The sequence below is a fragment of the Chiloscyllium plagiosum genome, unplaced genomic scaffold (assembly GCF_037043375.1).
Source record: "Chiloscyllium plagiosum isolate Xiang-an unplaced genomic scaffold, Cpla_swu_hap1 HiC_scaffold_33, whole genome shotgun sequence".
Taxonomy (NCBI): Eukaryota; Metazoa; Chordata; class Chondrichthyes; order Orectolobiformes; family Hemiscylliidae; genus Chiloscyllium; species Chiloscyllium plagiosum.
Genome location: NW_028270171.1, coordinates 23259677 through 23273280, shown reverse-complemented (window position 1 = coordinate 23273280; position 13604 = coordinate 23259677). Strand labels below are relative to the sequence as shown.

Sequence of the window (13604 nt, the reverse complement as noted above, 5' to 3'; positions counted from 1 at the left end):
AATACTACGGACAAAATAACCTTTTTAAAATGACAGCATCGACACAATACCATGGCCATTCCACCTAACCTGCATATCTTTGGACTGTGGGAGGAAACAGAGAATGTGCAAACTCCACACAGTCACCCAAAACTAGAAACAAACCTGGGTCTCTGACACTGTGAGGCAGTAGTGTTAATCACTGCGCCAGTGTATTGCCCAAATGGTATATGTAGGTACAGTTACAACATTTAAAAGACATTTGGACAGGTACATGAATAGAAAAGTTATAAAGGAATATGGATCAAACACAGGCAAGTGGGACTAGCTTAGTTTGGGAAACTTGGTCAGAATGCACAAGTTGGATCCAAGGGTCTGTTTCTGTTCTGTATGACTCTATAACCGTATATCTGTATAACCATAGCTGTGGAAGCACCGATACTAGCTACCTTTCCCAATACCAATGAGACCCTAGTAGAGAAAGTGCATGATCCTGCAAATAGGTATGCAAAACAAAGGACACCACAGGAACTTCCTATGGATCCTAATCCAGATGCAAGTGTTCAAGACAGTCTGATTCCCTCAAATATTCTGGTGATTTTATTGTTGATGTTGGTGCACTCCTGCTTTCTGTTTCTGAGGTGTCCTTGTGTAACCTCAAGCTGAAGTTAAGTGTGGAGGCATTACCATCACATAAGGAAGAATAAATGCCTTCCATAGGAGAGATAGAGAAATCATCATTTTCTCGACTGCAAAATTGTTTTCAAAATACTCTTTGTTCTTCATTTCATTGACTAGATTAATCTCTGGACCACACTGTTGTGCAAAATGAAATGAGAGGGTGATTTTTTGTTCATTGTGTTCTGTTTTCAAAGGTTTGTGATTATTCAAGTTCTGGAAGCTTATCTCTTTAATCAGCTTTTCCTTAATTCTACATCTTAATTTTACATTCACTGGACGTATCACAGCCCGAGTGCCAGAAGAGAAGCTGCCATCGCAGTCGAACAATGCATTTGACATCCAAGGAAATGATCAGGGAGCACATACATACTAGAAGTCCTCCAGGAGAGCCAAGAACACTGGCATAATTGACACTGCGGGAGAAAGAGATTTCGGGTAGTGGGAACATAGAAGTTGGATGGAAATTGTAAATAGTTCATGAGGTTAACTGTTTGTGAGAAGAGAAGACTTGGGGGAGATATAGAGAAAAGGGTTAATGGTATAGTTTTATTGTAATAATAGCTATTGTAATAATTGCATAGGTAACTATGTCATGATGATGTCACATCATATGCTGAGTCCCCACTGTGTAGTCTTCCAGACATGTCCTGTCTAATCATCTCCTGTATAAAGTGTGCATACTTAATAAAGGTTGTTGATGTTCCCTGACATGGAAGCGGACTTCCCTTCTGAGAACAGCCAAACCTGATCTCATAATATAAACTACCAAACTGAGGAATGCAGTCATTTCCCTGTGTACGTCAACTGTTTCAGGCAGATTCAGTTTAACACTGAATGATAGGATGACCTGAGTTATCTCTTTCCTTGACAGATGTCCCTGATTCTCCAGAGAAAGTGTGTTTGTCAGTAACTGGTACTACATCTCTTCGAGTCACATTCCAGGAACCAGCAAGGAGCAGCACCTTGATAATCACTCGCTACAAAGGTAATCTGATATAATTGCTCCAGATGTCTCTGCTGCAACTTGTCTGCTGTAGAGCTGCTAGCTGTTTAATTTGTGAGCAGGCCTTGCAGAATTTCTGTTGTGCAGAATTTCTTTCTGTCTCTACCACTGGGTAAGGCTGTGAGTAAATGAATAATATTTCACAGGAAATGAACAAAGTCAATCCACACTGTATTGTAATAACTGATCTCTGTCAGTCACAACTTTCCAACTGACCTCAGCACACCTCCTTTAAGTGAGGGAAAAATCAAATTAGGAGTGTGCTCCTAATCACTGTCAAGTGTCTGTGTGTGTGAGAGAGAGAGAGAGAGACCCTGAGTGACCCTATGCTCAGTTAGTCATGTGCTCTGGTCTCTGCTCCAGTGGTCACAAAACCTGCCAACACTCATTGCATAGTATTAGACTGTAAGAATAGTAACATTGGCAAGAGACCGGAGGACACTGGCCACAAGTATATCTGAGTAAGAGAGTGCACTACTTACAAAAGAGGTTGGGAGAAAATTGGTAAGAAAAAGTATTTGTTCAAAAGTAAGTTCAATAGTATCAGACTGCCATTTTGAACCAGTACTGATTTCTTCTTGTTATAACTGTAAATGGCATTGTTAAGACCACACTTCCTGTTTTGATCTCGTTCCTTAAGGATGCATTTACATTGGAAGCAGTTCCAAGAAGGTTCACATTCTTGGGATGAAGGAGTTGTCATATAATAAAAAGTTGAGCAGGCTAAAACCATACTGATTGGAGAGAGAAACATAAACACTTCTGAGGAGGTTTGACAGGGTGGATGTTTCCATATGGGAAAATCCAAAACAAGCAGACACTGTTTAAAGATTCAGAATTCTCTTCCCCAGACAACAGAGGAGGTTGGGTTTTTGAAACCTTCAAGACTGAGTTTGACAGATTTTTGATCAAAGGGACTTAAAGGATACGGTATTGCAAGGCACAGCAGACTCAAGGGACTGAATGGCCATCTCCAACTCCTGTTTCTTATTTTGTTTCTGTATTATTATCTCATTTCATGCAGGAGCAGGTTCGATGGGTCGAATGATATATTACTGCTCCTGTATGTTAAAATACTACAATTATTAAGTGCTGTAGGGGAGATCAGAGGATATGTATTTTTATATAGAAGCTTCCAGCACAAAACCTCACACCAGCAGCAAATATTAAGGCTGTCAAAACAGTGTTAGGCTGCCATCCTTTCTGAGCAGCCACCAAAAGAATACCTCAATGCATTAGTGGAAATTGCAGTATTTTGCCAATCATTGACCTGTGCAGATGTTCTTCTGCCGTCATCACGTTTCTTCTTCAAGGAGAAGACTGAGAGGTTACATCTATCAGAAAATCCTGAAGAAACTGGCACTGTTTTCACTGAAGAAGATTAAGGCTGAGAGGTGATCTAATTGGGGCCCAGATAAGCAAGGCTGAGAAGTGAAGCCAAGGCTGGGGAAGCAAGGTGGGGGTAAAGCAAGTTACAAGGCGGGGCAGGGATAGAGACAGAGAGACAGACAGGAGACTGCAGGAGTTGGTGGAGGAGGGAGGGCAGAAGACTGTAAGTCTTAGAGAGGTAAGAGAGAAGGTGCAGGGTCACTGGAGGAGAGAGGCAGAGATTGAGGGAGAAAAAGATAGAGGTGGCAGAAGTTAATAGGGATGAGAGAGGGGAGAGGCTGCATAACCTCGGGTGGGAATTTGGGATTATATTCGGCATGGACTCGTTGGACTGAAGGGTCTGTTTCTGTGCTGTATGACTCAATGTGAAAAGAAAGAGGGAGGAGTCTACAGGGGTGGGGGAGACAAGTCTGGGGTGATCTGTGAGAGAGATCACTGGATAGGGAGGGGAGACTACAGGAACCAGGGAAAAGAGATAGAAGCAGCAAATGTCAGTCAGTAAGAGAGTGACAGGGCTCCTCAGGGTGGGGAGACTTAATGGATCGGGAAGATGAAGCGGGAAGGAGGCTGTGAAAGTCGTTGGAAGAAGAGGGAATGGGGGAGGTGCAGGATTTTGGGGGAAGAAAAGAAGCTGGAGGGTTGAGGTGAGAGAAGCAGAAGTTATTGGGGGAGACACAGGAAAAGGCTGCAGGGTTTAGTGGGGTTTGGGGAGAAGAGGTGGTTGCAGCATTGAGGAAGGGAGGCTGCATGGGTTAGAAGGTAGGGAGAGGGAAGGTGCAGAAATCGGGGAGAAGGACGAAAGGGAATAGTGGCTGCATGGGTTGGGGGACATAATGTGGATAGAGGGGTGGTGACAGAGACAGAGGGAGGCTGCAAGGCAGGAGAGGAAGGCTGGAGGAGGTAGGAAGTTGGAGAGAGAAAGAAGTGACAGGAGTGTAGAGAAGATGCCTACAAGGAAAGTAGAGAGGAAGGCAGCAATAGAGAATGAACAATTTTATTCTTATCAATAAAGTAATACTCTGAATGGGAAATCTCTATCTTCAGGCTGCAAATGTTAAGGAGCTTTGATGTTAGGGAATAGGAATTGTAGTGGGTGTTATTATAATGAACACTGTCAATTGTTAAATTTAAATTTGGATTGAGATCTAATTTGCAGTGAAAAGGATAATAACTGGTTAAAATGTTTCAGCTCTGTGCAAAGTTGGCCATGCTGAGTTTGTAAGTTCATTAGATATAGGAGCAGAATTGGCCATCAAGTCTATTCCACCATTCGATCAGAGCTGATATGCTCCTCACGTCCTCTTTTATGCCTTCTCTCCATATCCCTTTAACCCATTACCAATTAAAAATCTGTCTAACTCCTCCTTAAATTTGCTCACTGTCCCAGCATCCACCACATTTCAGGGTAGCAAATTCCACAGAATCACAGAACTTGGGAGAAGTATTTTCTCCTCAACTCAGTCTTAGATAAGGGGTCGCAAATTTAAAACAATGACCTCTCATCCTAGAATGCCCCACAAGAGGAAGCACCTGCTCCACGTCTATTTTATCCACACCTTTTATCATCTTTAATATCTCAATTTTATCTCTTCTCATTCTTCTAAGTTGTAGGCCTAAACTCAATCTAGCAAGTTTTGAGAAGATTTGTAGCTCAGGTTTGCTCGTTGAGCTGGAAGGTTCATTTTCAGACATTTCGTAACCATGCTAGGTAACATCTTCAGTGAACCTGCAGATGAGGCCCTGCTGATGATTCCTGCTTTCTATTTATTTGTTTGAGTTTCTTTGGGTCGGAGATGTCATTTCCTGTGGTGGTGTCATTTCCTATGGTGATGTCATTTCCTGTTCTTTTTCTCAGGGGATGATAACTAGGGTCCAAGTCAATGTGCTTGTTGATAGAGTTCCGATTGGAATGCCATGCTTCTAGCAATTTTTGTGCATGTCTCTGTTTGGTTTGTCCTAGGATGGATGTGTTGTCCCAGTCAAAGTGGTGTCCTTCCTTATTTGGATGTAAGGATACGAGTGAAAGAGGGTTATGTTGTTTTGTGGCTAGTTGATGTTCATGTATCCTGGTGGCTAGTTTTCTGCCTGTTTATCAAATGTAGTGTTTGTTACAGTTATTGCACGGTATTTTGTGAATGACATTAATTTTGCTTGTCTGTATAGGGTCTTTCAAGTTCATTAGCTGCTGTGTTAGTGGGTTTGTGGGCTACCATGATGCCAAGAGGTCTGAGTAGTCTGGCAGTCATTTCCGAGATGTCTTTGATGTAGGGGAGAGTGGTTAGCGTTTATGGACATGTTTTATCTGCTTGTTTGGGTTGGTGCTGAGAAATTGGTGGACTGTGTTCATTCGGTACCCAACAGCCAGTCATTTATCCAGGCTAATAAATGACCCCTAATCCCATATTCCAATCTTGTGAATTAACCTTTTGTGTGGCACCTTATCAAACACCTTCCGGAGTCCAGATAAATTATATCTACAGTATCCCCATTATCCACTTTGCTTGTTACATCTTAGAAGAACTCTAGCAAGTTAGTCAATCATGATTTTTCCTTCATAAAATCATACTGACTCTAATGGATAGCATTTTGACTTTCTAAATATCCTGTAAGTTAGGTGAATTGGCCATGGGAAGTGCAAGGCTACAAGGTTACAGGGAAAGGGTAGGGGATGGCTCTGGCTGGGATGCTCTTCGGAGAGTCAGTTGGACTCAATGGACCATTTGGCTTGTTTCCACACTGTAAGTATCCTTTGATTCTAATGCAATGGAAATGCAATAGCTGTGCTCTAATCTGTCTGCGATGGGGGTGTGTAAGGTGATGGCTTTTTATGTTGAAAATGTGTTGCTGGAAAAACACAGCAGGTCAGGCAGCATCCAAGGAGCAGGAGAATCGACATATCGGGCATGAGCCCTTCTTCATTCCTGACCTGCTGCGCTTTTCCAACAACACATTTTCAGCTCTGATCTCCAGCATCTGCAGTCCTCACTTTCTCCTAGATGGCTTTTTGTGTGTCAGTTATTTTGAAACAAACTTTTGTCGCTAACTTCTGCCTACTGTTTTGTGTCAATATAAATGTTGTGGAGTCTGTGAAATTAATGCTTTCATTGTTTATTGTGGCTTTATGTTTAATGGAGGCTTGGTAGTGTTTGAAGCCATTGATGTATTCTTCTAAATATGCTGCGGTGTAAGTCCAAATATCCCATATGTCAATAAATAAAAGATGTTGTTACTGTTTGACTGCATTACTTAATATCTGTTGCTTGAATGAAAAATAATTTGAAAATCTTAAGAAGAGACTCCAGAGGAAATCATAAATAATCCCTGTTTCCAATCCTCAAAGATGTGAGTGGAAAGTTAAAGTAGGGGATGTATGAGAGACACAGAAACAGGAAAAGCACCAGAGTCCATGATTTTCCTCCCTGGCCTTGTGTTATGTTTGCATGTATGCATCTGAATGTTCATGTTTGTGGATGTAATTTAATGTGTCGGTGCATGACCATAAGACATAGGAGCAGAAATTAGGCCATTTGGTGCATCAAGTCTGCTCTAACATTCAATCATGGCTAGGATTTTCAATCCTATTTTCCTGCTTTTCCCCTGTAACCTTTGACCCCCTTAGCAATCAAGAACTTATCCGTCTCTGTTTTAAATATACTCAATGACCTGGCCTCCATAGCCTTCTGCGGCAATGACTTCCACAGGTTCCCCACTCTCGGGCTAAAGAAGTTTCTCCTTATTTCCATTCTAAAGGAGCTTCCCTTTACTCTAAGACTGTGCCCTCGGGTCCTCGTCTCTCCTGCCAATGGAACATCTTCCCAATGTCCACTCTGTCCACGCCAATCGTTATTCTGTAAGTTTTAATCAGATTCCCCCCTCATGCTTCTAAACTCCAAGTGTAGTCCCAGAATCCTCAAACATGCCGCATATGTTAAGCTTTTCATTCCTGGGATTATTCTCATGAACCTCCTCTGGACCTGTTCCAGGGACAATACTTTCCTGAGGTATGGGGCTCAAAATTGCTCACAGTACTCTAAATTTGGTCTGACCAGAGCCTTATAAAGCTTCAGGAGTATATCCCTGCTTTGTTCTAGTCCTCTCGAGATGAATAACAACATTGTATTCCTAATTACCGACTCAACCTGCAAGTTTACCTTAAGAATAACTTGGGCTAGGACTCCTATGTCCCTTTACAATTCAGATTTCTGAATTTTCTCCCCATTTAGGAAACAGTCCATGCTTCTATTCTTCCTACCAAAGTGCATGACCTCACACTTTGCCACATATTTCATCTGCCACTTCTTAGCCTACACTCCTAACCTGTTCAAACCTTCATACAGCCTCCCCACCTCCTCAATACTACCTGTCTCTCTACCCATCTTTGTATCATCTGCAAACTTAGCCAGAATGCTCTCAGCCATTTCTTTGTTCCCCATTACTACACCATTTTCTAGCAATCCAATGCCTACTTTTGCCTCTCTAAATATATAAAGGACAAAAAAGAAACTCTTGCAATCTTTCCTAATATTGCCAGTTAGCATATCCTCATATTTAATCTTCTCCCTTCTTATTTCTTTCTTTCTTGTCCTCTGTTTGTCTTTGTGGTCTTCCCAATCTTCTGGCTTCCCACTGCCCTTCCCTACATTATATGCTTTTTCTTTTGTTTTCATGCTGTCCCTGCCTTCCCTAGTCAGCCACAGTTGCTTCACCCTCCCTTTAGTGTGCTTCTTTTTTCCTCAGGATGAATTTTTGTTGTGTCTCTGGGATTACTCCCAGAAACCCCTGGCATTGCTGTTCCACTGTCTTTCCTGCTAGGCTTCTCTCCCAGTCAATTCTACTCAGCTTCTCCCTCATGCCTCTGTAGTTTCCTTTATTCAGCTATAATACTGTTACATCAGTTTCCACTTTCTCCCTCTCAAATTGCAGAGCAAATTCTATCATATGATGGTCACTGCCTCCTAAGGGTTCCTTCACCTAAGCTTCCTTATCACATCTGCCTCACTGCACAACACTAAATCCAGAATTGCCTGTTCCCTGGTGGACTCCACCACAAGCTGCTCCAAAAAGCCATTTCAAAGACATTCCATAAGTTCTTTTTCTTGCGATCCACTACCAACCTGATTTTTCCAGTCCACCTGCATATTGAAATCCCCCCATGATCACTGTAACCCTGCCTTTCTTACACACCTTTTCTATCTCTTGGTTTATCTTATGCCCCAAATCCTGTTTGGAGGTCTGTAGATAACTCCCGTTATGGATTTTTTTACCGTAGTGGTTCTTCAACACTAACCACACAGATTCTACATCATCTGACCCTACTTTGTATATTGCTACTGATTTAATTTCATATTTTTAACCAACAAGGCAACTCTGCCCACCTGCCTGTCTTTTTGGTAGAATGTATATCCTGGGATATTTAGCTCCCAGTCCTGATTCCCTTGCAGCCTTATCTCTGTAATGCCCACCACATCAGACCTGCCAATTTCAATCTGCCCCACAAACTCATTTACCTTATTTCGTATACTACACGCATTCAGATACAGCAAGTAACTTTCACGCCACACAAATGCCAGACAATGACTATCACCAATAAGAGACACTCTAACCACCACCCCTTGACATTCAACAGTCTTACTAACATCAAATCCCCCACTGTCAACATCGTTGGGGTTACCATTGACCAGAAACTCAACTGGACTCACCACATAAACACAGAGGCTACAACAGCAGGTCAAAGACTATGGATACTGCGGCGAGTAACTCACCTCCTGACACCCCAAAGTCTATCCACAAGACACAAGTCAGGCGTGTGATGGAATACTCCACACTTGCCCTGGATGGGGGCAGCTCCAACAGCACTCAAGAAGCTTGACACCATCCAGGACAAAGCAACGCGCTTGATTGGCACCACATCTACAAACATTCAATCCCTCTGCCACCGGGGTTAAGTAACAACAGTGTGTACTATCTACAAAATGCATTGCAGAAATACACCAAAGGTCCTTAGACAGCATCTTCCAAACCCACAACCACCTCTACCCAGAAGGACGAGGGCAGCAGGTATTGAGAACACCACCACCAACAAGTTTCCCTCCAAGCCACTCACTACTCTGACTTGGAAATATACTGCTGTTCCTTCAGTCATTGGGTCAAAACCCTGGAATTCCCTCCTTACCGGCATTGTGGGTCAACCCACAGCAAGTGGACTGCAGCAATTCAAGAACGCAGCTCACCACCACCTTCTCAAGGGCAAATAGGGATGGACTATCAATGCTGGCCAGCCAGCAACGGCCAAGAGCCACAAGTGAATTAAAAAAAACTTTAGTCCTATAATTGACTGGCCCTCTTCTCATTATTATTTGATTAGCCAGTGTATTTGAAGTTTAATTACTAACTCTTTCCAAACACTCTGTCATTTTTTGTGTGCTGGAGACTTTAATAACATGTTCTAAGTTCTCCTTTCTTCATATTCATGTAAGTGTGACTGTGCATGTGCGTGTATGTTTATGTGAAATACAACTTGCCAAAATGTAGAACATTAGAAGAATGGGAGAGAGAATGAAGGAAGTCAGGGAACATTGCACAGGAAAGGGTCATAGGTAGAATGTTGGGTGGTGAGAGCTGGTGGCAGCAAGTCAGTTCTCTAGATTAACAATCTTAGTGTCCATCTCTTTCAGTGGAGTGGAGTTACACCGAAACCTTTGAATCTACTGTAGGAGCTGCAACTGTCGAGGATCTGAAGTCACTACAGTACGCAATAGAAGGCCTCAACATGGTTAGTGATAGCAGTATACATTCTTGCCTTGTGTTTGGTCTTTCATCATTTGTCTATAACATATTCCAATTCATAGCCCAAACTACATGAAGGTTCAATATGACTGTTCCTTAAAATGCATTTGCAAGAACATTGACCTCACAGCATTGACCTCACAACACGGACATCTACTACAAACCGACCGACTCCCATAGCTATCTGGACTACACCTCCTCCCACCCTGCCCCCTGTAAAAACACCATCCCATTCTCCCAATTCCTTCATCTCCGCCGCATCTGCTCCCAGGAGGACCAGTTCCAAAAACGTACAACCCAGGTGGCCTCCTTCTTCAAGGACCGCAATTTCCCCCCCCGATGTGGTCGACGATGCCCTCCACCGCATCTCTTCACTTCCCGCTCCTCCGTCCTTGAGCACCGCCCCTCCAACCGTCACCAGGACAGAACCCCACTGGTCCTCACCTACCACCCCACCAATCTCCATGTACAGCGTATCATCCGCCATCATTTCCGCCACCTCCAAACGGACCCTACCACCAAGGATATATTTCCCTCCCCTCCCCTATCAGCGTTCCGAAAAGACCACTCCCTCCGTGACTCCCTCGTCAGATCCACACACCCCACCAACCCAACCTCCACTCCCGGCACCTTCCCCTGCAACCGCAGGAGGTGCAAGACTTGCGCCCACACCTCCCCCCTCACTTTCCTCCAAGGCCCCAAAGGAAACTTCCATATCCGCCACAAATTCACCTGCACCTCCACACACATCATCTATTGCATCTGCACCCGATGTGGCCTCCTCTATATTGGGGAGACAGGCCGCCTACTTGCGGAGCGTTTCAGAGAACACCTCTGGGACACCCGGACCAACCAACCCAACCACCCTATGACTCAACACTTCAACTCCCCCTCCCACTCCACCAAGGATATGCAGGTCTTTGGACTCCTCCATCGCCAGACCACAACAACACGACGGTTGGAGGAAGAGCGCCTCATCTTCTGCCGAGGAACCCTCCAACCACAAGGGATGAACTCGGATTTCACCAATTTCCTCATTTCCCCTCCCCCCACCTTGTCTCAGTCAAATCCCTCAAACTCAGCACCGCCTTCCTAACCTGCAATCTTCTTCCTGACCTCTCTGCCCCCACCCCACTCTGACCTATCACCCTCATCTTGACCTCTTTCCACCTATCGCATTTCCAACGCCCTTCCCCCAAGTCCCTCCTCCCTAACTTTTATCTTAGCCTGCTGTACACACTTTCCTCATTCCTGAGGAAGGGCTTATGCCCGAAACATCGATTCTCCTGTTCCCTGGATGCTGCCTGACCTGCTGCGCTGTTCCAGCAACACATTTTCAGCTCTGATCTTCAGCATCTGCAGACCTCACTTTCTCCTCACAGCTTTCTTGTTCTGGTTGTCTGGCTGATACACTCATTCATATTGTGTTACTGCACAGGGAAAGCTTCATGTTGTAGGTTAGAAGTCAGCAGTTCAACCTACATCTCATCACATCTGTACATACTGAAACAATAACTTCAAATGTTGCACCACTCACAGTTATTACGTATACTGGACTATGAGATTTGATGCGTGACACTGAAGAAATATGTGTAGTATATCTTTCTGATGCGAATCAAAGATAGATGGGAGAATGAATTATGAGGACAATGCAGAGATGCTTCAGTGTGATAAGTTGAGGCAAGTTGAATCAGTGGGCAAATGCATGACAGATGAAGTATAATTTGGACAAATATAGGGTTATCTGCTTTGGTAGCAAAAAGCATGAGGCAGATTATCTGAAAAGCAGTTGATTTGGGAAAGGGACTTGGGTTTCCATGTGTACCAGTTGCTGCAAGCATACATGCAAGTACAGCAGATGTGAAGAAAATAAATGGTATGTTAGCCTTCATAGCGAGAAGATTCAAGTACAAGAGTAGAGATGTCTTGTTGCAATTGTATAGGGCTTTAGTTAGAGACAAAAAAAACTGCACATGTTGGAATCCAAGGTAGACAAGCAAGAGACTGGAAGAACACAGCAAGCCAGGTAACATCAGGAGGTGGAGAGGTCAGCGTTTCGGGTGTAACCCTTCTTGAGGACCTGAAGAAGAGTTACGCCTGAAACATTGATTTCTCCATCTCCTGATGCTACCTGGCTTGCTGTGTTCTTCTAGCCTGCTGACTGTATAGGGCCTTGGTGAGATCAAACCTGAAGTAACCTGCATAGTTGGTCACATATCTGAGGAAAGATGTTCTAGCTATGGAGAGAGTGCAATGATGCTTACCAAACTGATTCCTGGGATGGCAGGACTCACCTATGAAGAGAGACTGAATCAGGTAGGACTATGTTCACTGGAAAATGAAGGGGAAATTTCATAGAAACCTATAAAATTTTAACAGGCCTATTCAGAGTAAATGTAGTAAAGATGTTTCTGATGACCAGAGAGTCCAGAATTGAGGATCATAGTTTAAGGATACAGGATAGGCTATTTAGGACTTGAGATGTGGAGAAATTCCTTGACCAAGACAGTGTGAACCTATGCAGTTATCTGCCTCAAAGTGGTTGAAGCAAAACATTGAATACTTTTAAGAAGGAGTTAGATATAGTTCTTAGAGCTAAAGGTATGGGAGAAAGTGGGAACAGAGTACTGAGTTGGATTATCAGCCATTATTATATTGAAATGCAGAACAGGCTCAAAGAGTCAAATAGGTAAAAACGAGGACTGCGGATGCTGGAAACCTGAGTCTGGATTAGAGTGGTGCTGGAAAAGCACAGCAGGTCAAGCAGCACTCAGTCAAATAGCCTACTCTTCACTCCTACCTTTTTGTTTCTATGAATATTCTGTGAATATTTGCATGTTTTCCCAGCGATTCAGTTTTGGTTTTGTGGAGTTTAGTTCTGTCCTGATGGTTTTTAAAAGAGCAACAGACAAGATAAATCAAATAACAATCAACATACATTTCCAGGGAGGACCAGATACTGCCCAGTAACATGCCAGAGCCTGAGATATTTATTCAGTCAGTCATTTCCCACAGAGGTGACACAACTTTCGCATTGCTTCTGCAATCAATGAGCCACATGAACAGTAAATCCAGATCCCTTCTCCTGACTGAAATTATGAATGCCTAAGGATAGAAAGTCCTCTGTAACATATAACCTAAAGCCTTCAGGAGAGGAGAAGAAAGGATGGCAGCTCAACCAGAACTAATGCTACTGCCTTGTAATTAAACCATTTTATTTTCACACAGTTCCTGCTTTGTAAAGGTCACAGAAATGATTTCATGTGATTTGGAAATGGTTTTTAACATACGTGTGTGGGCTGGGGAGGCTGATCACAGTGGCGAGGAGAGGCTGTGATTAGCAGAAAAGTAGCCAGAGATTCACTTGAAGTGTCTAATGGTTGGCTGAAGAGAGGAGGGTGATAGGTGAGTGAACATTCATGCTCACCAGAAATACTCATGCTTCTGTTTCACTACCTTGGAAAAGCCAACCTGGCCCTCCTCCAACACTGGACACTCTTGCCACACAGACACCACCCCACCTGACTGCACCTCCCAGGGGAAAAACAGGGCAACCTCATTGGGCAGGTATAATAGATTGTCCCAGGACAATTCACAGTAGCAGTTACCAAACAGCATTAGACAACAAACCACAAACAGATATTAGATTAGCAACATAAAGTTTGGCCAAAACAGTAGAGCTTAATAGGACATGGCAAAAAGAACTTTGAAACAGGGGAGTAGGCCATTTGGCCCTTCAAGCCTCTTATGACATTTAATAAGACCG

At 43.5% G+C, this 13604-nt stretch overlaps 1 protein-coding gene across 1 annotated transcript in view; it reads left to right on the top strand.

Moving 5' to 3' along the window:
* The window catches only part of LOC122542304 (ankyrin repeat and fibronectin type-III domain-containing protein 1-like), a 135837-nt gene that overhangs the window by 79746 nt on the left and 42487 nt on the right, over positions 1-13604 (top strand). Inside the window, exons 6-7 of the mRNA XM_043679914.2 lie at positions 1532-1645; positions 9727-9824. Of these exons, the coding sequence (XP_043535849.2) occupies positions 1532-1645; positions 9727-9824 (212 nt within the window). The remainder of the gene's footprint in view (positions 1-1531; positions 1646-9726; positions 9825-13604) is intronic.